This window comes from Neltuma alba, unplaced genomic scaffold, assembly GCF_004799145.2.
Source record: "Neltuma alba isolate B1F8T4 unplaced genomic scaffold, ASM479914v2 tig00011600_pilon, whole genome shotgun sequence".
NCBI classification, from domain to species: domain Eukaryota; kingdom Viridiplantae; phylum Streptophyta; class Magnoliopsida; order Fabales; family Fabaceae; genus Neltuma; species Neltuma alba.
Genome location: NW_021636252.1, coordinates 24,937 through 52,248, shown reverse-complemented (window position 1 = coordinate 52,248; position 27,312 = coordinate 24,937). Strand labels below are relative to the sequence as shown.

General features: G+C 33.1%; 3 protein-coding genes across 4 annotated transcripts; 2 read left to right on the top strand and 1 right to left on the bottom strand.

Moving 5' to 3' along the window:
• Nucleotides 1–2,857: 2,857 nt before the first annotated feature.
• Nucleotides 2,858–4,068, bottom strand: LOC114715579 (inorganic pyrophosphatase 2-like). The gene is made up of 4 exons (XM_028900442.1): nt 3,931–4,068; nt 3,711–3,832; nt 3,415–3,616; nt 2,858–3,323 (listed from the first exon to the last, which is right to left on the bottom strand). Exons 1-4 carry the CDS (start codon nt 4,066–4,068, stop codon nt 2,949–2,951), a joined length of 837 nt encoding a protein of 278 aa, XP_028756275.1. The 3' UTR covers nt 2,858–2,948.
• A 7,558-nt stretch (nt 4,069–11,626) lies between these two features.
• LOC114715578 (serine/threonine protein phosphatase 2A 55 kDa regulatory subunit B beta isoform) lies at nt 11,627–19,609 on the top strand. Of its 2 annotated transcripts, none has more exons than XM_028900440.1 (14): nt 11,627–12,067; nt 13,077–13,180; nt 13,307–13,405; nt 13,526–13,645; nt 14,622–14,837; nt 15,979–16,070; nt 16,402–16,520; nt 17,280–17,403; nt 17,633–17,756; nt 18,076–18,144; nt 18,235–18,326; nt 18,420–18,497; nt 18,578–18,648; nt 18,774–19,609. In XM_028900440.1, the coding sequence occupies exons 1-14, from the start codon at nt 11,956–11,958 to the stop codon at nt 18,908–18,910; spliced, it is 1,557 nt and encodes a 518-aa protein (XP_028756273.1). In that variant the 5' UTR covers nt 11,627–11,955; the 3' UTR covers nt 18,911–19,609. The 2 variants fall into 2 exon arrangements, with proteins under 2 accessions (XP_028756273.1, XP_028756272.1); XM_028900439.1 differs by having other exon boundaries at nt 14,622–14,840.
• Nucleotides 19,610–24,437: 4,828 nt separating this feature from the next.
• Nucleotides 24,438–25,360, top strand: LOC114715568 (dof zinc finger protein DOF3.1-like). The gene has a single exon (XM_028900430.1). It carries the CDS (start codon nt 24,621–24,623, stop codon nt 25,245–25,247), a length of 627 nt encoding a protein of 208 aa, XP_028756263.1. The 5' UTR covers nt 24,438–24,620; the 3' UTR covers nt 25,248–25,360.
• Nucleotides 25,361–27,312: the final 1,952 nt, after the last annotated feature.

The window sequence follows — 27,312 nt, the reverse complement described above, 5'->3', positions numbered from 1 at the left end:
CTAACTTCCATTTTAGGCAAGCCAAATTTTTGATAAAGTGGGTTACTTTTGGCCATCACGCCATTTCATGACAGTTTTATCGCAAGGTCGACGGATTAATTTTTTTTGCCCACGGATTAACTGTTTTTAAATCCATAATTTTAATATAGTTTATTAGGTTTTACTAGATATTAAGATAGAATTCATTCAATTATTTGAAGATTAAAAGAATAAGTTATTTTTAATATTTAGCTGCTTAAATCAGTATGAGATTGTGTTATCCTAATCTTTTTGTTTCATTTATCTAATTAAGAACGCTATCAGATATTCATGTATGTGTATATAAATACAATTTTATAAATTGTTCCATTAAGAATTTTAGATGAGTTTAAATGTAGAATATAAATAAAAAAATCTAAAAACCGATGTCGTTCATCAAATCAACATTATATTAGAAGATAAACTAATCTAATAGTACTATGTATTAATATTATCATAAATTAAGTCAGGAATTCAGTTGTAATGTGATTTCGTTTTAATCTATATAATTTTTTATAACTTGTAATTCTTTTAAGCATGGAGTAGATTTTACCGCAGCAATAATGCAAGATAAAAGCAAAATTATTTTAACACAAAATAAAAACTTTACAAGGTTAGTAGGAATTGTATTTTTTTTTCCTATGCAGATTGTATATATAATGGTATTTTTTTTATTTTCACAAAATGAATAGGATAATTGCTATATATTAATCATTAATTAAGAATAACAAAATGCCAAAACGCATTTCGCAAGATATTGTAGTAAACTAGAATGAATTACAACCATTGGATCGAGTACAGTTGTGATCGGAGGGCGGAGAGCATATGTGGTTGAGGCTTCGCGGGAAGAAAGCCCGGGACTATGATTGAGGAACCTAAAAGGGAAACGGACGTATATTTGGTGACATGCGAGAAGAAGGAACCATCTTTTAAAAAGAAAAAAAAAGAAGAAAGTTAAAAAAAAAAAAGAAGAAGGAAACGGAGGTATATTTGGTAATGTACGAGAAAATAAAGCCATCTTTCAAAAAAAATTAAAATTACTAAATATCAAATTAGTTTTAGTTCTTACACTTTAATAGGTGTTGATAATATTGACTTGTAGATAAAAATACATTTTTTATAAGAATTTTTATTTGGGGTTTAACAATTTCAAAATTCTTTTTGTATGACTCTCATAAAAAGGAGTGAGAAGAAAAAATGCTTCTACATAAAAGTCATTTTCACAATGAAAAAAATGCGTGAAACATTTTTTTTCCCAATTTTTTCATAAAAAGTTTGGAATGACAGAAATACCCTTTATTTAAATGCTCAAATTGACTCTTCTTTTTTCTTTTTTTATAATAATAATTGCTTTTCAAAATTAAAAAGCTTAAATTATAGGCTTAAAATGACATTAAGATTATTTATAGGATTAAGTTGCATCCAGTATCCCAAAGTATTTAGTCGGATGCCCTCAAAATGCTAAAGTATTTTGTAATGCAGTTCAACACTTGATGTAATTTTACTTTTAAAATATTAATTTCTTCAAAAATAGTTGTGTTTTTAAAGTATTATTTCATGAGTAGTTTTAATTTCATTATTAATTCCTTAAAAGGTTTGCTAAATCAATATATATCAAGTACCATAAAGTATTTTTTCAATATTTTTTGTGGAGCTGGATACATCTGAAAAAATATTTTATGGTGTTTGATGCACAACAAAATACTTTAAAGTATTAGACGTACCTGAAAAAATAAATCCTTAATGCACCACAAAATACTTTAGGGTATTTGACAAAATACTCGAGGCGTTGGATGCATCTTAGTTGATATTTATATTTTGTCAATCATCATTAGTATTTTTATGTTGTCATTCATATTTTTTTTTTCATTTAGAGACTTAAAACGTTCGTTATTACATTTAAACATCAAACCTACCGTTTTTTCCCCAAAAAAAAGAGTGATAAGTACATAAGAGGTTTTTCTTTTAAGATCAAGGGACAAGTTCTTTAAAATGTTTCACAATTCAGAACAAAACTAAAAGTTTCTCCATATGCAATGCACAGATTAATATATTTAATTAGATTTGAAATTGGATAATACTTGCGTTTTATTCAACATAATTAAATCCTAATTAAGATAGTATTTAAATTCAAAATTAATTATTAATTTTTTTATTTCAGCTTCTAATTGAAATCTCATTTAATTATAACACTCCTTATTTGATTCAATATATTTGAATACTAATTCAGATATTATTCAAGTCTCATTAATTGAATATATTCGGATATCATATTGTCATACCTAACTCATTTTTAAATGAATCGAGTATTATAAAATTTTAAGAATACAGTTAATTGATAACAAATTTTTTATTCATCAGCAGAAGGCTCCTTTTGTTGGCTAAATAAAGGCTATATATATACATATATATATATATATGGTTTTTTTATAAAAAAAAAAATTTACATGAGTTGGGTTCTGAAAGGGTTTACCAGATAACCCACCAAAGTTTTCATGTGTACCAAAATAACTGAGTTGAGCTAAAGGAAAGCTTGAAGGCCTTTTGATAACCAACAAGCCATATTATTTAAGAAAAATGGGCAAAATTTTCTTTTTAAAAATTTTTATTGGCGACATAGATCAATATTGATGCCCACCTATAAAATTTACAGTATTTTTTGTGTATAAAAATTATTTGTCAGGTCCCAATGCATTTTTAATGAGAGATTTTCCACTAACTTTTTCCTAGATAAGTGTATATATAGGATTCACGTCCAATTATATTAATAAAATTTAAAAGGCATGCGTTGGTTTGTTTGTGTTGGTGGCCATGGGAGATCAACAACATCCTAAAGGTGTTTTGGATTCACTCATAAATTATCATTCATATGTCAATTAACGATATTACATGTGAAGTGTAGAACTTCATCACAAGTCATGAGATGATGATCAGATTGTGTGTTGAAGTGGGAGAGAAGGAGGAGGAGGAGGCAGAGGGTCGTGAACATTATTCTTGCAATCATCAGATGGCGGAATAACAGAGGAGAAGGAGCTTTGGTCCTGAGATGTAATTTGGTGAATCAGGCGAAATAAAATGGTCTCAAGGTCTTGGCCATTGCTCCATCCGTGGACCTGAGCTTTGAGGAGAGATGGCTCTCTGCTTATTAAGTCCCACACTGGGAAGTCCCTCCTTGGCATCACAAAGTCTGACTCCCTCAGCTTCATGCTTGGGCAGTAATCCCCACTCCCATCTCCCACATATATCATCCTCTTCTTCTTTCCCTCTTCCCTTATCCTCTCTTGAATCTTCTCTATGATTTTGCCCTGTCATGCCAAAATCAAAATTGTAATTTACTTGTAAATGCCTCTTACTACTAAAAAAAATAAATTGATTTGATTTGATCATACAGCAAACCTTGCACATGTTGGGAGGGCAGAGAGGACAGCCGTGAGGAGATTTTGTGAAGTCATGATAAGGCAAAACTCTCAACCTTCCTTCACCGTCAACGAAACCTGGGTTTGTGTTAATCTCTGTGAAACACTGCTTTATTCCCAGGTGCTCCAATATTGTCTCTATGAAGAACGCGTTTGCATCGCTCACAATCCTCAAATCGCACCTGCCCGGCCACAAACTCAAATTCAATATCGCATTCAACTGGAGATTCTAGCAATAAATTAAAATTTTCTGAGGAAAATTCTCATTTACGTAACCCTAAGGCGTGGGCTGCTTTAATGGCGGGGACTATTCTCGGATGCATTGGAACCTTCTTCAGAACTTGAGCGACGTCTTCAATGGTTTTCCCTTGCGAATGAATCTCCATCATCATCCTATCCTGTAAAAAGCCAAATTCAGATGTTCAAATTAACGCAATGCAGATTACAGAGTGAACACAGAGAGAAACCGATCGAGAGAAAAATTTGGAAAACGTACCATGAGAGAGTTCCAAGGCATGGTGGGACGAAGATGATTGAACAAATCAGTTGCAGATAGCTCATCGATGACCCAGTTGTCGCTATCACAGTCGAGAATGGTCAAGTCGAAGTCGAAAACGACTACGATCCCACCCATGGCAGATTCGCTGTTCATCTCTTCAGAATCAAATCTCAAGTGCATATTTGGAGACGGGGGACAAGAAGGGTATTTATAGCCCCTACTATGAACGCGATGATTTTATTTTTATTTTTAAAAAAGGGAACTTGAGGGATTTTTTAAAAAGAAAAAAGAGAGAAGAATCCAAAGGATACTCCCCGTGTGATAGAAGGAATAAAAAGACTTGATTAGCATTCGAGATTTTTTGGCCAGAATATTTGAGATTGTTTTAAGGGTTTCAGATTTTAAATTTACAATTTTAATAGAATATAAATTATTTATTAAAAATAAATACATGAATAAAATTAAACAAAATACATTTATATTAAAAATTATCATTCTGTATTCATATAAGAGGGAAAAAAAAGAAGAAAGTATCGCTCTTTATAAAAAAGCGCCATGCTGTTGGAGAAAGATACTTTCTTTTTTTAAAAAAAATAGAATATAGAATGATAATTTTTTTGATACAAATGCATTTTATTTAAATTTATTCATGTATTACTTTTAATAAATAAATAAGTCATTTTTTGCCAATAAAAACAAAACAATTAGCATATAAAATTATGAATTCAGATTCTCCCTTTTATCTTTCTGCTCTTTTTCTTCTCAAATCTGATCCGTATTTTTAGATAAAAAGATGGGTGATTAAGATTTAATATGTTATAAACTATTGATATAATATTTTAAAAAATATTTTTAAAATATTTTCTATAATGTAATTATGAAACATCCGCATCCAAATTTAACAGATTAAATTTATTTATTTATTTTCATAAAAAAGAAATTTCCAAATATTAAAGCACGTTTTTTGTGAAGACACAAAAAGTGCCAACTTTTGGCAACATAAGTTTAGAAATGGGATATCACCTCTTAAAAGACCCCCCAACGGTCTTTGAAGGATTTTACCTGAAAACGCTATGGGCTTTGGAAACACAAAAGAGTGTGTTATTAATTACTCGTCCTTTTAAAACCAAAAAAAAAGAAAAAGGATCTACATTCATAAAATTATTCAGTTTTTTTTAATTAATGATGATTTGAAGATAAAACTATTAGGTTGTTTATTATATTTAGTAGTTTTTAAATAAAACTGAGATTGTGTCTATCATATCTTTATGTTTCACATCATCTGGAATCATCAATAATTCAATATGCAGTGTTGCGCTATTTTCACATAATCATCACCTGATGGCTGCTAATTATTAATCAATTAATAATAATGATAATTATAATACAAAGTCGCCCTTCCCAGGATACCCTACGCTAGCCAATCAGGATGAATTATAGCCGGTGGATATGGCGGGTGGCCGTGATGCGACGGCGACGGGGAACTAAGAACCGAGTCTCTCTTTTTTTGTTTTTCTTTTTTTTTTTTATTTAAAAAGAAAACTCCGTGGCCACAAACCTAAGAATTGAGTTGGAGCCACCTGGGAAACGTACTTCAATTCCTTCCGAGAGGGGGTCCGCATTCAGTGCTCATCAGGTGATGAACAATCTGGACGGCTCAGATTTAATATTTTTAAATAATTATTTAAAAATAAAAAATTATATTTTTAAAGAATGATAATTAAAAAATTATCTTTATTTTTATCATATACCTATTAAAATAATTATTTTAAAAAAATAAAAATAAAATTAAAATTAAATCTGGACCGTCCAGATCTGATGAACATTGGGTGCTCATCAAAACTGATGAGCACTCAATGCAAATCCTCCGAGAGGACACTCTGGAATATTCTATAGGCATTAAGCTCAAGCTTATGGCCAAGTAGCCTAGCTGTTTATATACATAATTCAAATTAATTATATTAAATTATTTTAAAATAATTAATTTCTGGAAGTATTGGGAAAAATTCCTCTAGCTGAAAATTTTGTTTACAAGGGACCCAACCTAAAACAGGCTACTGCTACTCTGTTTAGAAAACTTGCAGGGTAGCAGTACTCTTGGTGAGCTTCGCATATTAGAAGGGGGCCATTAAACTTTTTTATATAAATTACATTTATTAAAACATTGAAACATACTTAAATCAAGTTTTTTATACTAATTATATGAAGTCCTCTTAACATAACATATACGGCCACGTATCATAATTCTTTTCATATGAGTTCATAATTAAATATTAATATTTTAAAAATAAAATACATAATCATATATGATTAGAAAAATTAACATAATAAATATAAAAAAAACTTAACATAAGTATTGCCATAAAACAAACTATAGGTAAATCTCTTTTCGAAGGAGAGAATTCGTCGATCACTAGATATTATCACGAGAACTATCCGTATATGTGATTATGGTTTTCTTTCTTTAATTAGTACATGACTAGGACTGACAAATGCATAAATGTGATGGATTGATCGTCCTTTTCCTTAATGAATTATTTAATATATTTATCGTCACACGAGTTTGATAAAAGTCCACTATTATATCTTTATTGTTGGTGGCCACCAGCAAAGACGTCACTTTTTTTTAACTTTCAGTGGTTTTGGATTTTGATTTGCCAGTCGATTTGATAGTGCTCTTTGTGTGTGTTTAGATCTTAATCGCAGCTGTACTCCAGTTAATATTTTCTTTTGATATTATAGTTTATTAATAGCAGAGACTAACGGAGGCCTCTACCACTTATATTTTTAATTTTAAAATTGAGATTAAAAGGCCATGACAAAGATGGCAAAAAAAGAAACTTTTTGATTGTGCATTTCCGACTTGCCGAGGCATTATCAGTCTCCTAATGCCAGCAATGTGCAGTCTTTGACTTTTGAGCATAAAATTAAATTTTAAAAAACTTAATCTTTTTATCCTGTAACTTTGTTTCCTACGTTATACTTGGTATAGCTTAATACTACCTCCGATCTTAATTATAAGAGCTAGGTGACTGATTTAAGAAGATTCAGAAAAGAAATTAAGTTAGTTATTAGTAACAAATAAATGTTGTCTTTCTTAAAATATTCTTACTAATTAACTGTATTGGTTAGAACTACCATTGTTAGAATGATTACTTTGGGGAAATAAATAAATAAATATGAGAGACAAAGTGAATTGAGATCTTATATTTAAGATCAAAATGAAAGTCAAACAAGGTTTTATATTAAAGACTAGAAATAGTAATCAATAGTTTTAACCATTTAAAATATTAATCTCTATATGTCAAAAAATAAACTTGTACTATTTTAAACTTGTACTATTTCATGTATTAATTATAAGATTTCGTTTGTAAACTATAAATAAGGTCTTATAATTAGAATCAGAGGTAGTATATTTTGTGATTCAGGGAATGAGTTGCAATGAACCAGAACTTAAAGACTAAGTTATGATTAAGTTAAAATTATAAAAATTGAGTTGTTTTAAATTAAAGTATTAACACTAAGTTATAAATAATTCAAGACTATAACAACTTAAATTAATCAATGCCCAACGATTGTCTCCGCACTTGCATCGCATCCGTAAAGAAGAGGCAGGGTAAACGCCGACTTAAAATTGCATTACCAATGCCCGAAAAGGCAAACTTGGGAGGCTTGCAGCCCATTGATTAATTAATACATTAAATTTCATCATCACCAGATGATTTTTAAAATTTTAAATATAATATCCCAATTCATTATTTCTACTATTTACTTATTTTTTCTAAATAATTCTTATAATAATTATATATATTAAAGAATTTTTATAATATACATAATTAGTAAGATATTTTAATTCAAATGGTCACAATAGCACAAGAATACTTTGAAAAATGACACTTTTACAAATAATTAATTTACTTAATTTTTTAAATTTTTATAAATTAGTTATTAAGTTCTTATATTAAGTTCTTATAAATTTTTATATATTGAGTCATCAAAACTTATTAAAGGCATAACTCAGCATAACATACTACTAAACCCAGAGAACATTTACAGATATGTTTAGAGATTGCTGATCAGCAAAATTTTTAGATTGGCACGACAGAATTTAAACTCATGTCCTTCTAGAATAGGATATCTTGGATGCTCACCAACTAAAACAAACTTTCCATAGATGGGCTTCCTGTGCTTCCCATATTACGGATCGGGGCTCCCGATTTTAAGCCCAACAACATCATAATTTCTGGTTTGTGATATTTGCGGGGCGTCTCAACCCGAACCTGTTCTTGCAATCCTATCCCATTCCTACATACCAGTTCTGAGCCTAATTATAACATCTTATTATCTATAAATAAAGTTTTATAATTAGAATCAGAAGTAGTATATCGCAACTTAACATCACCTTTTTATATCACAACTTATCCTAGTTAAATCAATTATTTATAAAAGAAAAATATTCTGGTTTTTTCTAAAATATTCTTTTGAATAATATGCATTGAAGCTATCTCTTGATGCAAACTTTTTACATTTACAATCAGTAGAGATATAATTTTTTTTAAAAAAGATATATTTAGAATTAAACTCAACTTCTAATTAGCTATTATATTATAGACTATATACTACTATATATAAATAAAATAAAATGCACTATGCTAAGCTGTTAACCACTGACTTCAAATAATTTACTTGATTAGATTGATCACTGAAAAACAATACTACCTCTTGTCCTTAATATAAGACCTCGTTTGACTTTTATTTTGGTTCTAAATATAAAACGTCAATTCACTTTGTCTCTAATATTTGTGTATTTTTTTTCTAAGATAGTTCTTTTAATAATGATAGTTCTAGCTAACACACTTAATCAGCAAGGATATTTTAGAAAAGACAATATCTATTTATTACAACTAACTAGTTTAACTTGTTTTCTTAATTTCTTTAAATTAATCAACTAATTCTTATAATTAAGACTGGAAGTTATACAACAGAGAGAGCAGTCTATTTACAATAATGCCTTGAGAAAAAGGATCATGAGACAGGGAGCCTGACTGTGTCCAATTGGAATCCCAAAGTGAGTCATTAATTCACATAAAGATAATAATAAAATTTGAAGGAAAAATATGGAGACGCAATAATGCCACAACATTAATAATGAAAGTGACGCTTTAATTTAATTTGGTATTTGCTTATACTGTGGACACCCCAACATTACGCAACCCCTGCATGTCTCCGTTCTTCTTTGTTGCCTTCCCTTCCCTTTGTATTGTTTATGTCATAATCACACAAAAATATTACTATTAAGATTATATTCTTTATTTTTAGGGACTGCGCCTGAATATCTAATCACAAAAGTATTTCTTAAAAAATTATTTTTTTGATAAAACTAAAATATTATATTATAATTTTTTTAAAAAAGGACCCGCAATATCCACAGGCGACGAATCCCTGCTCATCCACATCGGGGGACATATATTATGAGGAAATTAAAAAAACCACTCAAAATTGCGGACTTGTGGTTACTGGTTTGCCCAAAAATAAAGTGAGATTAATAATAAAAATACCAATATATGAGCTCGGAATCTCAATATATTAAATGTATTTTATGTTCCCATGCTCTTGGATTTCTAGTGCGCTCACTTTTTTCTCGTTCGGATTCCTTTTGATAATATATATGTATATATTCTCAACTCAACCTAATAATACAGAATTTTTTTTTTCTCTTCGTATATTTTCCAAGGCTCTAATATGCTTTTATTGACATGGCTTATTGCTTCTTTGCTTAGTCATTAAAATAAGATTAATACAAAAGAACATTTATACATGAAATTTGCATCTCATCTTTACACCACTTATCTATTTTATTAAATGTAATTACATTTGATAATATGTTTATGTGATCTAAGAAAACCACAACACAAGTTGGCGTAAGTGAAAAGTGATAAGGAATTTTGTTACTTAAGCCGGTGATTGAGAATTTGAATTATAACTCTATATAATAAGATAAAGGTGCAACTTTATCCCTTATTTTATTTTTTAGGGATAAAATTGCATCACCCTTCAAAAGAGTTGCAAACGGATCTGTAGGTTTCCCAATCATTGATAGTTCTAAAACTGCAAAGCCTGCGTTATAAGCAATAGCACCTAGAATTACTACTAAAAAAATATATATAAAAAATTATTGGGTCATGCGGGTTCTCCGTAATAATTATGATCAATTCCTCTAGTTAATTTAGCTTTTAATATAGGATCATTAAAAAATAAGAGTAAAATTACACTCAAGAAACAAGATGATGAATAAAATTGCATATTGACCCTATTACATGAGCCTATTTTGAGGGAGAAAACCTCTCGTCTTGGCGTGGTCTATTTTTACAGTCAAAAAAATGGAAAAGAAAATAGAAAAATGCGAATCCCCATCTTCACACACTATCACGCACAAGAGGGTACGAGACTGTGATGGATCTCCTCAGGCTCACCGAGCTGGTGTTTCCGTGCAAAGGACATCGTGGGATTGTGATGGACCTTGGGCTTCAATCTAGCCATGGCCCATGGAGGATACATATGGGCCTATTTTCTACCCCAACGAAGTGCTATTTCCAAACTATAACAGATTAGGCCCATTTCCATAATATGCCCGTTGTTAAGTACAAAGCCCCATATATTTTTTAACATAACCCCAAAATACTTATATTCAGCAGGGCAATCATTTTACCAACAATGAATAAGGATTCAGTTCATAATCTATAATTTTGTGGGTTTAAATTTCGCTGCTGATATAAAGATTTTGTTTGTGGGTAATTTGTAAGTACTTCTGTAAACTCTCTTTAATCACTAGTCCTAATGAGTTACAAGAACTCAACTCATATGAACTTTTTGATAAAAAAAAAAAAAGAGCAAGATAATTTTTTTTCCCGGTGAAATCCGTCTCAAATGTTGGATGTGTTCGTCTCCTCTTTGAATCCCAGTTATTTGTACAAAAAATACTTATATTCATTGAATTAAAAACATATTCATTTCAAAGAAAAATTCATATGTTCATTATTTTTTAATTTTTAATACACTCAGGGGGGAAAAAAAAATAAAACTTACAAATACAGAAGATTAATAGAAACGTTCTTGAGTCTTGACGATCATCGGCTCACGGCTACAAGATTCAGTGGAAAGAGCCAAAAATCTGGTTATTTTTAACTTTTGAAGGACAATCCTCGGCCGTTTGGTCATGTCATATCATAGTTTCTTTCTGCTTCAGGTCCGAATTTTAATTTTTCAAATTTTATTTTTATTTATTTGCCTCACACGTAATATGATTTAATTATTTTTTTATATGTCGCAGACACAAAATATGAAAAGGCAAGGACATGCCTGTCATTTCAGACAATCTCATCTCTTCACCTTTTTCTTCCCACAATTTTCTGGGCCTTTCACAATTTCTTATTTCTTAATTCAATCAAATCTTAATATTCTAAACTTATTCTTCTTATCTCACTTAGCCTGTCCACACGGCCATCACCGTCCCCCTTTGTACGAGTTTTTTTTCCTGACCACCACCATCATCGTCCAATCAAATCTCGTACTTCACGTAGCTGTGTGACAGCCTGGTGAGGTTATCCTACAATAGGGAATTAATAAATTTTACGTACGAAAAATCCTATTTTTGAGACTAAAGAACTAGAACAAGTGTTTTGGTGTGTGTTTGTCCTGTGTGCGTGTTTTGCTTCCCCAACGCTAAATAGAACGGTTTGCTTAGACATTTTAATCCCAAAAATTCCCATTTTTCTTCTTTTAGAGAGAGAGAGAGAGAGAAATCAGAAAAATCTCAGATAGAGAAGGTTGTAGGACAGGAAAATTTTTGGTCTTTTTTCCGTGTGCTTCAATTGTTCAACTGGAAATCCAATGAAGGTTATAAAAACATATGGGTCTTTGAAGTTATGATCTTGTAGGAACAGCAGGCGATCTTCGATGCGCTGATTAGATTGGCCGATTCAGTTGTGTTTTTCTGGGGCCGTTGATTCCATTTCCCGACAAATGAACGGTGGCGATGAGGTCGTGGCAGCTCCGGCGGGTCCACCGCAGCCGCTGGAGTGGAAATTCTCGCAGGTTTTTGGTGAACGTACGGCCGGGGAGGAAGTTCAGGAAGGTAATTGTAATACGCTGTATTAAGGATTCGTGTCTTTGACTTGTTGGATCCAATCGATGGATTTTGTGTATATTGGGATTAGGGTTTAGTTTTGTGCTTTCGATCTATTTTGGATCGAGGTTCATTAGTTACCTCCTGTTTCGGCTCGTCGGTCATTGTGTAATTTGGGGTCTCTTTTGATTCGGGGCAATGTTGGGTTTCATGCGTGGGATGGATTCCTTGACCGGTAGCTCTTTATTTATTACCTGGGTGGCTTTTCTAAGTTTTTCCTGCATCATGATTTTACTAGTTTGAATGATTCAGTGTGAAGCTGAGCTGTTAGACTTTATGGTTATATTTGGCTGTGCTTGTAGCTGGTGCTTGTATTGCAAGCAGTTCTTTGTTTAAAGTGATGAATGACGTTGAAAAATAACTGTAGGGGCCAGATCGTTATTTTAACATTTGACTATACAGACCTTCAAATTTTGGTCAACGATGCCAGTTTGGAATACCAATAGTCATGACGGTGATGTTGCTGATTCTGGAGCGGAAGTCTTTTGACTGATATTCTAATTACTGGGTGATGTAGGATTGTGTCGGTTATTTAGAAAGTATTATCAAGTGGAATATGGATTGGATGCTTTTACATGAGAGACTGTGGGAGCCGGCTGTTTTTAGGTTGAATGATATAAGGCCTAAGGAGTACTGGGCGTGCTGATAGCTGCGCCACATTATCTTATTATGCAGATATGATATTGTGATTTCTATTATTTTAGATCCATGCCTATTTAATTTTTGATTAAGTGGTGGCTTAAGGGACTAGAAAGAATTGCTGTCCTGACGTGGGGTTTGTTTAGATTAAACTAGAGGATCATAGGGCATTTACTCTAGGTATCTAGACACCATTAACGGAATGGTGCAGTTCTCCTGTACATAGTGGGGGATGCTATGATATTTTGAACATTTGTTGCATATTGTCGCTGGATATTCTGAACATTTGTTAATAATCTGCCCAACTTTTCTTTCTCAGTGGACATAATTTCTGCCATTGAATTTGACAAGTCTGGTGATCATCTCGCTACTGGTGATCGTGGTGGTCGAGTAGTTCTATTTGAGAGGACAGATGCAAAAGATGTAAGTTTGGCTGTCCCTTTTGCAGATTAGTAGGACAAACTTTCTTTTGATGGATTCCACTTTATGGACTTACATTATTACAATATAAATATAAATGGATGGATGGATTGATGCTGTAACATGCAGCATGGAGGATCAAGAAGGGATTTGGAAAGAATGGATTATACGATAAGTAGGCATCCTGAGTTCCGATATAAAACTGAGTTTCAGAGTCATGAACCTGAGGTAATAATAATTTTCGTGTTATTGATGCACCTACTTGTTATGGCTCATAAATATTCAAGTTTAATATTTTATCTCATGAAAAATATTAATGTTTTGTGATACCATCATTATTTTTGCCAGTTCGATTATCTGAAGAGCTTGGAAATTGAAGAGAAAATAAACAAAATCAGATGGTGCCAAACAGCTAATGGCGCCTTGTTTCTTCTATCTACAAATGATAAAACCATCAAATATTGGAAGGTAAGAAATAATGCCTGCCCGTAGCATGCTGAGTACTTTCTTGTATTAATCCTTGAATAGATTATGCTCAAGGGTTGCACATTTGTGAAAGTTCGTTTGACGTCTTTTTTCACTTTTCTGAGTATGGATCCTAGAGTTCTTTATTGGAGACTTTGTTGAGAGAAGATAGAAAAAGAGGCGATGGGAAAAGGAGGAAGCGGGCCCCTATGCGCGCTTCCATCCTTTGTGTCATTCTATCTTTGAACTCTACAAGAACCTTGCAATAAATAACCCTGAAGGATCCTCACATTTGTTTCGCGCCAGTGTATCTGTCTATGAAGATTGTTTTAGCTTCTGAGTTGCATATTTTTGAATTATACTTTAAATTTATCACTCAGATTCAACATTTAGAAACTGTGATTTGGTTTTTCAGCCAACTAATAAATTTTGCCTTTAGAGGATAACTTCGGGAATGTGCATATGTTAGTTGAAGATCTTTTTCCATTTGATCTAAAATTTTATTATGAAGGTATGGTCCTTTGATGGTTTTGACTACTACTATACCAAAGGCTTTGAGCCATTGAGATGATAAAATGTTTTGAAGAAATTAAGTAGTTTCAAAGAAGCTCATGCAGCGAAATAAATCTTAATTGAAATTCGTTTCATCAATACAATCGAAGATGGTCCTGTGCATTTGCACAATTAGAGGTGGCTGCAATTTGATAATCTCCTCTATCACTTGCACTTTTTACGAAAGGCTTGGAGTCATTGCATTGATCACGCGTTTAGAAGAAATGAAGTAGATTTAAGGATGCTGTGAAATGCATTGTAATTGAAAGGTTTTGAGTCATTAGTGCCGAATCTCTTCTTGTGCCTTTGTACAGGCTTGAAGTGAATGTGTTTTATTGGTTGGTTTTAATATGGATTGAATGATTGATGATATCTCGTAGACCACTTATTCTCTTTCCCTTCATCTGAGAGTTGAAGTGTTGAACAGGTTCAAGAAAAGAAGGTCAAGAAAATATCTGAGATGAATGTTGACTCATCAAAAGCAATGGCAAATGGCTGTATCGGCAGTATTGCTAGTTCAAGTAATTCTAGTAGCCCTAGGCCATATCTTGCAAATGGAGGATCTCCAGATAAATCATACAGTTATTTGACCAATGACGTCTCATTTCCACCTGGGGGCATCGCGTCATTAAGATTACCTGTGGTAGTTGTATTTAAAGCTTCCTTTTGCAATTTCTTTTCTTTTCAATTACGTGTCTCAGATGATAAGATCCTATCTTGTGACTTTTCTTAGGGCTATATTGAGCTTATAAATAAAAGACAATATGAAATAGACAAAACTCAGCAACACCACAGAAGTCCCTGCCTTCTGTGCGAAGACCTAGCCATCTTATCTGTTGGTTAGGAGGCGTTTCTTAGAAGTGTAGTTTTGCATTTCTGGTTGAATTCATTATGCCACTCTGTCTTTTGCCTTTCCTTTGGTCAATGAGTTCATCATGCTACTCAAGGTTGTTCAATTATGAATATAACTATTTCCCCATCTTGTCTTTTCCTACTTTGGTCTAACTGGTAACTGTTAATTAAACATGGTAAGTAGCAAAAACATTACAGAGATAGCTGGTGTCATCCTCAAGGAGCTGAAGGAAAAGAATAAAACCCTCACTAACTACATATAACTATGGTATAAAGTTGCTCTGAATCATGAAGGATAACGCTATCCCATTTTTCCTTCTCTTTTAATTTGCTGAGGAGGGTTGGTGAATCAGTAATGAATTTCAAGGTTGTACTAAAGGAGGGAATATTAATGTAAATATTGTCTCTTTCATAAATTTACTTGTGAATGTTCCACATTAACTCATAACTGTGCTGATATGCATTCAAGTACCTCAAAAGTTGGCGAAGGGAGGAAGTATATAGAAGGCTCTATTGGAACACAACATATGTAGGCTCTGAGCTTGTAAATAGAAAAATGCAGATGGTGTCAGTACGAATTTTTGCCTAACGGGAATGATTTGATATAGAGAAAACCCACTATGATATATGTAGTCAAACATTTATGATCCTCTTTTAACTTGTACATGCTTTTATCTACAACCCCCCCCCCCCCCCAAAAAAAAAATTAGGGGAAAAGCTTGAGACAGAAGTCTTTTATTATAATTATTATTCCTACCGTAGTTTTTTTTTTTTTTTGGGGAGTTCTTTTCTCCCTTTGCAATGGTTCTTGGCACCTCAAAAAAGACGGAGACAAGAGAGATTTCTGTGGCAGTTTCTTTTTCAGACTTTAACCTTGACAGTGTATTGTTGATAAGTTTACGTTAATAACATGTCCGTTATGCAATGTGTAGGTAACCAGCCATGAGACCAGCCTTGTAGCTCGATGTCGCAGAGTGTATGCCCATGCTCATGATTATCATATCAATTCTATATCAAGTAACAGGTGATTATAGTTTTTTATTTTTTCAGTACATTTTATGTTTGGCTATCTAGTTGGGTAGAGTTGGTAAATCCCCAATACTCATGTTTTGTTTATCAGCGGCCCAGTGTCAAATTTTGATTTCATTTTTTTCTCACCGTTTCTTTCTAAACTCAGTGACTAATGTTGGCTCTAAACTGTAGCTTCTATTTAATTTTTACTTCAGATACATGGTTTTTGATATTTTGCATACACTACTCAGAATTCCTTCTTCCTCATTGTTCTGCGTCTTGCATGGTTTTCTGAAACTTAAATGTATTAATCAGCCATTATGATGTGTTGCTCATATTTGCAGTGATGGCGAAACTTTCATATCTGCTGATGATTTGCGGATAAATCTGTGGAATCTAGAAATTAGCAACCAAAGTTTTAATATTGTAGATGTAAAGCCTGCAAACATGGAGGATCTAACTGGTAAGGTTCCACCACTATGAATATACTTATTTCCCGGTTGGTAGCTGTGTGAACTATTGAGCAAAGGTGGTTATCACTTGTAGTTGATTGACAAGTGTAAATCTTCGCCTTGAATGTGTAATTTTTGTGATTGTAATCATGAAATTTAATTTGTTGCAAAAATATGTTGGTGACAAAATCACCAGGATTTTAGAAGGAGGAGAAAAAGAAAAAGAGAGACTTCATAGACATTTTAGAGAGAGAACGAGAAGATTAAAGAATATTTGTAGTCTAATTAAGTAAAAATGGTCTTTTTCCCTGTAATGGTGCATCTTATAATGGTTTCCTGCTTTGAAATTATGTTGCTTTGACGGACTCTTTTTTTTTTTTGGGGGGGGGGGTTAAATTATTAACATATCTTTTGCTGGCTTTGTAATGCATTTGACCTAGTTTATTGCGAGGCAAAGCAGCCCTTGCGGAGGGCAATTCTCCAACATTCAAGGCAAAAAAATGCATAACTGTGACTTTTATTTGCTCTGTTGTGAGGTCCTTGTGGGCTTCATGAATGATTAATTGTTCTTCCCTCATATTGGTATGTTCATGAGAGGGCTTGATACCCAGGTTTTCCTGGTTCTCTTTGTTTTGGCTGGATGAATTTAAGACTTCTGTCAACTATTCCTTTTGTTTGCATTCTATAGTTTTAAATTTCCTTCACTTATATGTCAGCTTGGTTTCTACTCGATGTTTGGGTAAATCCTGACCTTGGATGTTTAATTACAGAGGTTATAACTTCAGCCGAGTTTCATCCTACCCATTGTAATACGTTGGCCTATAGCAGTTCGAAGGGTTCAATCCGTCTAGTCGATCTGCGCCAATCAGCATTGTGTGATACTCATGCCAAATTGTAAGTTCATCATTTACTTTAGTTTTTTCAGTTGTTCCTAAGAAATAAGTCTGACCTTCCTCCCTGCCCTTATCAAGCATCTGCCCAATAGAGTAGTTACAGGAAAGATTATTTGTTTCCCTTTCCTGGGACTTATCGAGGAAAGCTTTTTTTTTAAGCCTACTGCACTATAAATTTACATTAGTTTCTTGTGTTTGAGGCTCTAACAAGCAAATATCCTTTGGTATAGATTTGAGGAACAGGAGGCCCCAGGGTCCAGATCGTTTTTCACAGAGATTATTGCTTCGATTTCAGATATTAAATTTGGGAAGGATGGAAGATATATACTTAGTCGTGATTACATGACTCTAAAGGTTTGAAATATCAGATTCCTTTTTTCTGTTAAAACTTGACAATTTTACTGGAATACTGTCAGATAAAGTGAGACATGCTGGTTTATAATGAGTCAGTTCTCTTCTCTTATGCCCCTTGCATTACAGTTGTTAGTTTGGCAGAACATGCCGATATGTTCCTTTTGTGACTTTGTTTCTACGCACTATGCTATTCTTTCTGTTCTAAATCAGACGAGTTTAGCTTTGTCGAAGATGAAGTAATTTAGCGATCCATTGTTCAGGATTGCATAGAATTTCATAATCTGGAGGTTTCTCATTCCTTATTGTCATTTGGCTGCAGCTATGGGACATTAATATGGATTCTGGCCCAGTTGCAACTTTCCAGGTTCATGAATATCTAAGACCTAAGGTTGGATTCCTGTCTAGTGAGAAATATTGATCCTTGAATTTTGCTGCTTTATTGAGTTGTAATATGTATGCTTTCATTTCAATGTGCCAGCTATGTGATTTGTATGAAAATGATTCAATTTTTGATAAGTTCGAGTGCTGTTTGAGTGGCGATGGGCTGCGTGTAGCAACTGGTTCTTACAGGTCTGTGTTACCGGCTTACTCCCTCTTTGGTTTTATGATTATTGAAATTGTTTGACTTTCATCTTACAAGTTTTATATACCTTGTGGTATCAGCAACCTATTCCGTGTGTTTGGCTGCACCCCAGGAAGTGCTGAAGCTACAACCTTGGAAGCTAGTAAAAATCCAATGAGGTAATGTTACTGAATGCTCTGTCACCAAGCATACTTTTTGAAGCATCTTATCTTTTAAATTACCTTTTTGGTTTCATCAGGCGACAAGTTCAGACCCCTGCAAGGCCAGCTAGATCACTGGGAAGTAGTTTAACTCGAGTTGTAAGGCGAGGTAATTTTTATAATTATTTCTGTTGGTGTCTCTTGGAGTGAATATCTTGCGTTTATATGTATATACATTGGCCATGTTCTTTGTGTACGCATATAGTGATTTCTAATATTTCATAATCTTATCAGGAGCTGATAGTCCGGGTGTTGATGCAAATGGGAACTCTTTTGATTTCACTACAAAGTTGCTGCACTTGGCGTGGCATCCAACCGAAAATTCAATTGCCTGTGCTGCTGCAAATAGTTTGTACATGTATTATGCATAAAGGTGATGATTGAAAGAGGACATGCATTTGCTTGGTTAACCAGTTTTTGGGTTGCTGTGGAGAAGAAGGCTTTTTTTTCTTCCTAACACCCATTGAGTTGGAGGCTACATTAACTCACACAACAAGCGCCGTAGCAGACAGCTTTTAGGAAAGATCCGATCCAGAATTGGCCGTTACCAAAGTCCCGGGTAGGCAGACCTGATTTTGTTTCTGGATGGGCAGCATCTGTCTTTTTCTTTTTCTTTTCTTTTCTTTTCTTTAATTCCTCTCCTTCCAACCCTAATATTCTTTTCTCAGTCTGCTGTATCTTCTCCTAAAAAGGGAAGGTACAGTGAATGTTTCAGAATTGTGTTTGGCTTGCTTGCAAGTGAAGGGAAAAAAAATGTGATTGTAGCTCTCCTACAACAGATACTAAAGGATGTTCAATATCTGCCACTAGGATTAAGATAAAATGTAGTTTTTCCTTTTGCCCAATTATCTTTGGTGGGATCTAGCAGTTTAAACTAGCAGTGCATCATTTTTTCATTGATTCTTTTTCTTGGATTCTAAATTGATACTGTCTGAAAAATCTTTTCTTCTTTTTTGTACCTGTTAATTGTGTGTAATAAGACAGAGGAAGCAATAATTTTAGGTTGCCAGATAAACTAGATTGTCTCTGGAAACTGACTCCAAGGTTGAGCCTCGTTTTGTTGTTGGTTTCATCCTATCTCATTATAGCAGAACTTTCCTTTTTGTTTTTCGGTATTATAGTCAGGGTATCTCCTCGTACGTAGTTTACGCTGTTGTCTGAGTGGGATATGAAGGATGTACTGCCTTACATACGCCTAGAATTGGCATTTGAATAAAAGAATAATGCTTCTTAAAGGAATCACATTGACATTGACTTCCGCTGGTTTAATTACTACTACGTTAGTACGTTTGGATGCTTGTTTCGACGCTTTATCATTTCTATTCTTAAACGCTTCTCACGGTTCGATATTAGTTGTGCCATAACCTCGACTTGCTCTAAAGCCGCCTTCCGGTTGATGGGGTTCTTTTTTCTCTCGGCTGTGAGGCCGTAATTACCTGATCCTTTGTTAGAAGCACTGTAGATAGATATGGAGGAAGTACATTAATTGATCGAAGGTAACATGCTCATAAAACAATTAATCATACCTTGCTTTGAGGGTGATGAACAAACATCGTAACCAACGAGGACTCTAGGGAGGACACACAGTTAACTTTCCTTGTTTGGTGGGGGGTCTACCGTCCATCGCACATCACTGACCGTGAACCATGACCATTTTCATATGGAACTCTGGGTCATCAATTAACCAATTAGATGTTATTACTTTCGTTTCTTAATATTAGAACTAATTTGAAGAAACTAATAGAATTAGTTAAATTGGTTATTTTATCATAAATATGTATTGATTTGTGTTAGTAATTAACTAATCTTGTGTTAATATCTCCGACATATCCTTAAATGAAAATGAGACCCTGCAAATGTCCTTCAGCAATGAATGGATAAATCATAAATGAAAGGGAGTGGGGGCTTGAGCTGTAATTCAATGCAACCCGCGATTACGTAAGCAACTCTACTCAATTGCTTTCTCCTATCAATGTGTAATAAATGTTATTTATACCAAGTAGCACTATTTGGATGTATTTAGATGGAATTAAAACTATAATTTTAAAAATATTTTTATAATATACAAAATAAATATATAAAAAAATTTATCTCGATTTACAAAAAAATACTGTTCAGAAACACTTCTCATACTTCCAAACACGTTTCCATCCATTTGAAGTAGGATCTCTCAATTTTATGTTTTTAATAATTAAAAAAATGGCAATTCGGATTTCGAAAGGGCACCCTCAGACAGTCACATGTTTGATAGGGCTCTAGGCCTAGGGTTGAGGATTCAGTATCTTTTGCTTCAAAGACTGCAACTTCAAGCTGTGACACTTATACATCAAGTATGGCTCACCCCCAGGCTACTGAACAATGGTGGAGCCAGAATTTAGTTATGAGAGTGACGTAATTCAAATGTATATAAATAGTATGCGTAAAATATATATATACGCTATCTCCTCTTCTTAATATAAAAATTAAATAAGTGAATAAATATGTTAAACAAAATAGATTAGAGTTTTATATTTAAGGTCAAATTAAATTTTTTACTAACTCTTATATAATGTCATATAATATTAAGAAAAAAGTTAAAAATAATGGGATACCAACGGTCACCTATAAGGAGAGATAAAAGTCTTCATTACAACAAATTATGCCAACACGAAGAGGGGAGCTCAAAACCCTTAAAAAAAAAAAAGCAAATTAAAGATCCAATTTTTTTTGGGATAATTAATCCACAGCTCTTTATAGTTTCAACTAATTTTGAATCAGGTCCTTATAGTTTTTTTTCTTTTTATTAGGTCCTTATACTTTCATCTGTTCTTAATTAGGTCATTGTATTTATTTTTCTTTTTATCAAGTCCTTATAAGTTCACCTTATTTTTAATTAAGTCCCTGAATTTTTTATTCTTTATTTTATAAATTCTAATAGTACTATTATATAAACATAAAATAGTATATATTATTTAATATTAGTTTATAAACAATAATATTCTAAAGATATTGAATTATTATAATGATTTTAATTTTTTCAGCAAAAAAATTAATTGTTCTAAAAAATTTTCCTGAATTAATTAATTCTATTACTTTTTTATTACATAATTATTAATTTAATTTAATTATTAATATTTTATATTTTAGTATTAATCTATTTAATTAAGCTTATATTTAATTAATAAATAAAAATTAAAACTACATGGACCTGATTAAAAATTTAGTGAAATTATAAGGATTTAATTAAAAGAAAAATAAATACAAGGATCTAATTAAAAAAAGGTAAAAGTATAAGACCTAATAAAAAGAAAAAAAACTATAGGGATCTAATTTAAAATTTGTTGAAATTATAAGGACTTGCAGCTTAATTAACTTTTTTTTTGTTGATAAAATTAAAGATCCAATTTGTAAAGGCATTTAGTGTGAGCTTAGAGATGATGCATTATGTGGAATAATGGACACAGTAAACATCGTCAGAGACGGAGGCTGGTGGAAGGCTGTCTTCAATTCTAATGCGCAGGTGGGCCCATTTCTCATTTGTGTTCCCGCTTTCTTTCCTCATCACCCTTCCTTCAATACTTCATCCACATCACAGGCCGTCCGATTAATTGGTGGGACCCACCTTTCCCACCACGTCACCATCCTCAGTCAACTCTCAAGTCAGCATGTCGCCAATTAATTCAAGCACACCTGTCCTTCGGCTCTTTGGCGAGTTGAGATCCACCACGGGACCTTTTTTTTAAAAAAAAATATATATTTCATCAAAACAAATTCATTGATTGTTTTTTTTTTATTGAATTATCAATGCACTCTATCTAAGTGTTTTTGAGTTATAATTTGAGTGTTCCTTTAAAATTGTATATTAGCTCAGAGTTAGTTAATTTGAGTAGATTAAAGAGATTAATTAAGTCTGTCTTTTCTAAAATATTCTTACTAATCAAATATATTGACTAGAATTAGAGTTACTATAAAGACTACCTTGGAAAGAAATAGATAAATATGAAAAAAAAATAGATTGAGATCTTATATTTAGAACCAAAATAAAAGTTAAATAGATTCTTATATTGAGAATTTGAGATAGTATTTTATAAGAAAAATTATTAAAAAAAACCCATTGAAATATTTATCGTAAAAAAAAAAAAACCTGAACTTTGTTTAGGTACTCGTATTTTTGACGGGGTGCAATATATTTTCAATTATATGTAGATATCTTTTTATTTGAAATAAGATGGGTGCAACTTATTGTGCAATTCTTCTTCATTTGTATACAACACATTTTTAACTATAGACAAAATTTTTTAAAAGAAAAAAAGTTTGTATATAATTAAAGATATATAATTGAAGAAGTTATACCTATTCTAAGACCCAGGTCATTAAACGAATTTCTAGTATTTTTAAGTAATAAATATTTTAATGAGAGATTTTTTTTGCATTTTGTCTATTTAATAACTATAGTGATAACTTATATAATTGGCTATATTTTTGTTTTCGCATCTCGCATTGGTGGGACTACCAGCCACCACAACTAAATTGAGTCTAATTTGGTGATCAGATAGATCTATTTTAAAAAGAAATGCTCTCTTCAAAATTTAGGGGAGTTTGGTAATTTTTAAAAAAATAATTTTATAATATATAAAATAAATGTATGATACGATTTTTGTTTCGACTTTTCTAAAAGCTATCTTTCAACGTTTTAAGCAAAATACAAAAATAAATTGAGGATGTAAAATGGCGAGAGAAAAAATGGCAGGCATATAATGTTGAGAGAGACATGAGACATGACCGACAAACATGAAGCTTCACTTGAGCCGAGCCGAGCCGAGCCGAGCCGAGTGGCCCATGATAGCTCCTCAACAAACTTCTAGAGTTCTACCATTAGAAGTCAGGGAAGTAATTATTAATTTGTTATAATTCCAAAATGTGAACATGACTACATGAAGAGTTTTCAAGGCTGAAAAACATGGGTGTTTGACAGGAAGGCTGAGGCGCCCAGCTCAAGTCAACTGCCGAAGCGGATTGCAAACCCCACTTCTCTCTCTCTCTTCCTCACCTCATTATGATCTGTGAAGCGAGGGTTGGTCGTCACTCTCAGGCTTAAAACTGATAGCTAGTTCATCTCCTTCTGCCTCACCATTTTCAGAATAAAACACTTCTCAAACTCTTATCATCTTCACTGTACTCTGACCGTCTTTCCTCCTTTTCCACAATACATCCCTCTCAACCCAAGTCTCTCTTTGCATTTTCTGTCACTATCCAAGCAAGTTACAGAAGGCTCCTCTTTCAACCAGTCATTCTGCGCGTAACATTCTACATTTTTAGCTTTTTTATCATAAGATTTTCATGCTTTTAATGTATGTGGCACTAATATGTTCTATCAAAATCTCATTTAATAAGTGTCTGAAAATTATCCCACCTTTTTGTCCTTTTTCATAGCTTCATCGAAAGCTGACATCCTGCTGTTCTGGAGCTCAATTCTGATCTAACATGCCAACTTTTGATTTGAACCTTTGGATTATCCTTGAAAGGTCTGAAATCTAAGCTTTGTCTTCCGGACTAATCAAATTCCTTTGCTCTGTTCCTCCGGCTCTGTCCATTGACACAGAAAAGCGCTTGCAATTGACGTCCTTCTGGGGTATAATATGCCAGCCAATCTTCTTGGAAGCTTTTGAATTTACCCTATTCCTTTATTACTTTGACGCTTTTATGTGATGCTGATACTCTGTTCTGCTTCAATCGGATGTTCATTTAAAGGTCTGAAAATTATCCTCCCTTTCTGTCCTCTTCCTTCTTTCAGCTCACTCTCCGTGGCTTCTGCGGCGCAATTCAGATCGTATTGTGTCAGCCAGGCCATTTATGAAGCTTCTAAATTTCCTGTCTTGTTCTTTAGACCAGTCAAACACTCCTTCCTTTTTCCTACAGTCTTCTTCACAGCCACACAAAGTGTCAATCATTGAAGTCCTTTTCAATCACAATATACCAACCAATCTGTTTTGAAGCTTGTAAATTTGCTCTGGAAGTTTGGAACTTTGAGCCTTGTTCTTTACACCAATTAAAACCCTCATCCTTTTTCATTCAGTCATTCTCGCAAACAAAAAAGGTGCAATGCAACACCCGACGTTATTTCAATTCACGAAAAGCCATGGATTTCCGGAACAAGAACAGCTCAAGTGTCCACGTTGTGATTCCACAAACACCAAGTTCTGCTACTACAACAATTACAACCTCTCGCAACCACGCCATTTCTGCAAGAGTTGCAGAAGGTACTGGACCAAAGGAGGCACTCTCCGCAACATCCCCGTCGGAGGTGGAAGCCGGAAGAACACAAAGCGATCATCCACCGGCGCCAAACGATTATCCGCAACGCCATCTTCATCATCATCTTCTCCGTCAGTTTCGTCGGCCATAGGAGGCGCAGACCCGACCCGTGTTTATACCGACTCGATGGGTGGGAATTTCAGTTCACTTATGACATCATCATCTTCTGGGCATCAAGGAAGTGTTCTGGAGGGTCTGAATCCAAATGGATCGGATCTGAAAATGGCGGAAGCGGGTGAATTTGGGGCGAAAGTGAGTTCAGTTGAGCGGGTTGTAGATCCGGGTTCGGAGATGCAGAGAAATGGCGATGCAGAGAGGTTTCTGGGTTCGCAAAATGCAGATTCGAGCCGTTGGAATAACGGCAACGAGCGGTCTTATCTTGCGATGTATACATCAGGCTCAGGCTTCCAGTAGAATCAGACAAGAACAAATTTTTCTTCTGCTCAACCCAGCAGCTTCCTCATTAGTCGGATTCTGATCTTGATACTTCAACTCTGGTGAAGTTAGTAATCATAATTCAGACGTTTCTTTCTGATAATGTCAGCATGTGTATACTTCGATGGAGAAGAAATAGATGGTGCTGGGGTGAATAGTGAATGCAAAGTGAGGGAGGATCTGATTATGAAAATTGCTATTGTTTTGCATGTAATTTGTAGTACATTTAACTAGACGTGGATTTTGTGTATTTAATTTTAAATTTAATATAAATTATATTATTATAACTTTTGAGTAATGCATTACGCATTTTGTAAAATTTATTTTCATGTATTAGATTTCATATTTTATAGTAATATATTAATTGCGAACCTTGAGTTTTTTTTAACAATTATGTGCGACATATTTGGGAAAATTTGATACAAAGGGGTAAAAATACAAATGAAATTTATTTTCTTTTATCTTTCTTTAACTAAATATATAAAATTAACTCATAACTATAGAAAATCTCAATCTTTCAAGTCTGTTTCTTTTTATTGTATTTTACTATTTTTTTCCAAAGCATGAGATTAGAATAATTTTTTTAAAAAAAATTTACCCCTAATTTAGGAGGAAATCTACACACCAATATATACCCACCGCATACATGTACTTGGAGTCTTATCCACAACCTCTCTTTATTTAGTAATGTGTAATTATCATTTGAGTCAAATGCTTTAGAGTAATATTTTGATTTAAGTTGTCGTTGTTTTAGGCCAATTTTTTTTTTTTTCATATTTCAACTTTTATTAATCGTAGATGTTGGTGAGAAGAAAAAAGTGTGACCAGGGGCCTGGACCCTAATTTGATCTGTGTATAATGTTGGGTCATTAGCTATAGTCCCATAGAATTTGTATGGTAAAATTTGGGGTCATAAGGTTAGCTTCTTTCTTTAGAATTCATTGACGTTACCAATAAGAGTTAGTCCAATTAGTTAAAAGTTGGCTCATAATCTATAAAGTCGTGAGTTTAAATCTCGGGTTCCCATTTGGTGCTCATCAGGTGATGAGCACCCAATGCTCATCACCTGATGAGCAATCTGGACCGTCCAGATTTAATGTGGACGGTCCAGATTTAATCATTAAATAATTATTTTAAAAAAAAAAATTATATTTTTAAAAATGATAGTTATGAGATTATCTTTATTTTTTATCTTATACCTATTAAAATAATTATTTTTAAAAAAATAAAAATAAAATAAAAATAAATCTGGACCGTCCAGATCAGATCTGGACGGTCCAGATGGGTGATGAGCATTGGGTGCTCATCACCTGATGAGCACCCAATGCAATCCTTAAATCTCACTGTCAATATGAGGACCTTATTGGTGGGTAATTTGAAAGTACTTCTGTAAGTGCTCTCTGAGCCTAGAGACATACCCTGATCTCAGTGAGCTCTCATGATCCAACTCACCTGAAATTTTTATTATTAAAAAAAAAAAAAGAATTCATTGACGTTGGTGGTAGAGAAGTGCATCTTTTTGCATGAATTGATTGAGTGCACTTGAGCTTATCAGTTCAATCATTCAGTGCGGTCATCTCATTAATTATCGCTTGGCCTTTCAAATTAAATGGGTGTCGTCTTCTTTCTAGATATGGAAATCTTGTGACATAAATAAATGTATATCAAATTTGTCAACAAGTGAGATGACATGAGTGATAAAAGAATCCGTAATTTTTTAGGTCATTGGATATAAGCTTTGTGAATTATAAAAACCATGTTAGGATAATTTTTTTTATTTATATAAATAGATGTTGTCCTTCTTAAAATATTATTAATTATGTATATTAAACTACCACTTAATAAAAACTCATTAAAATATACATTCATCATATGGACTTCTTGAAGGCAAAATAAATAAATATTGAAAACAAAACAATTGAGATTTTATATTTAAAACTAAATTGAATCTTTAATTAGCTTTTAAGGAGGACTAGAGTATATCTAGATGCTAATTTCCCATTTGAATTTTCCTCTTCCAAGTTGAATTCCTGAGTCTACTATA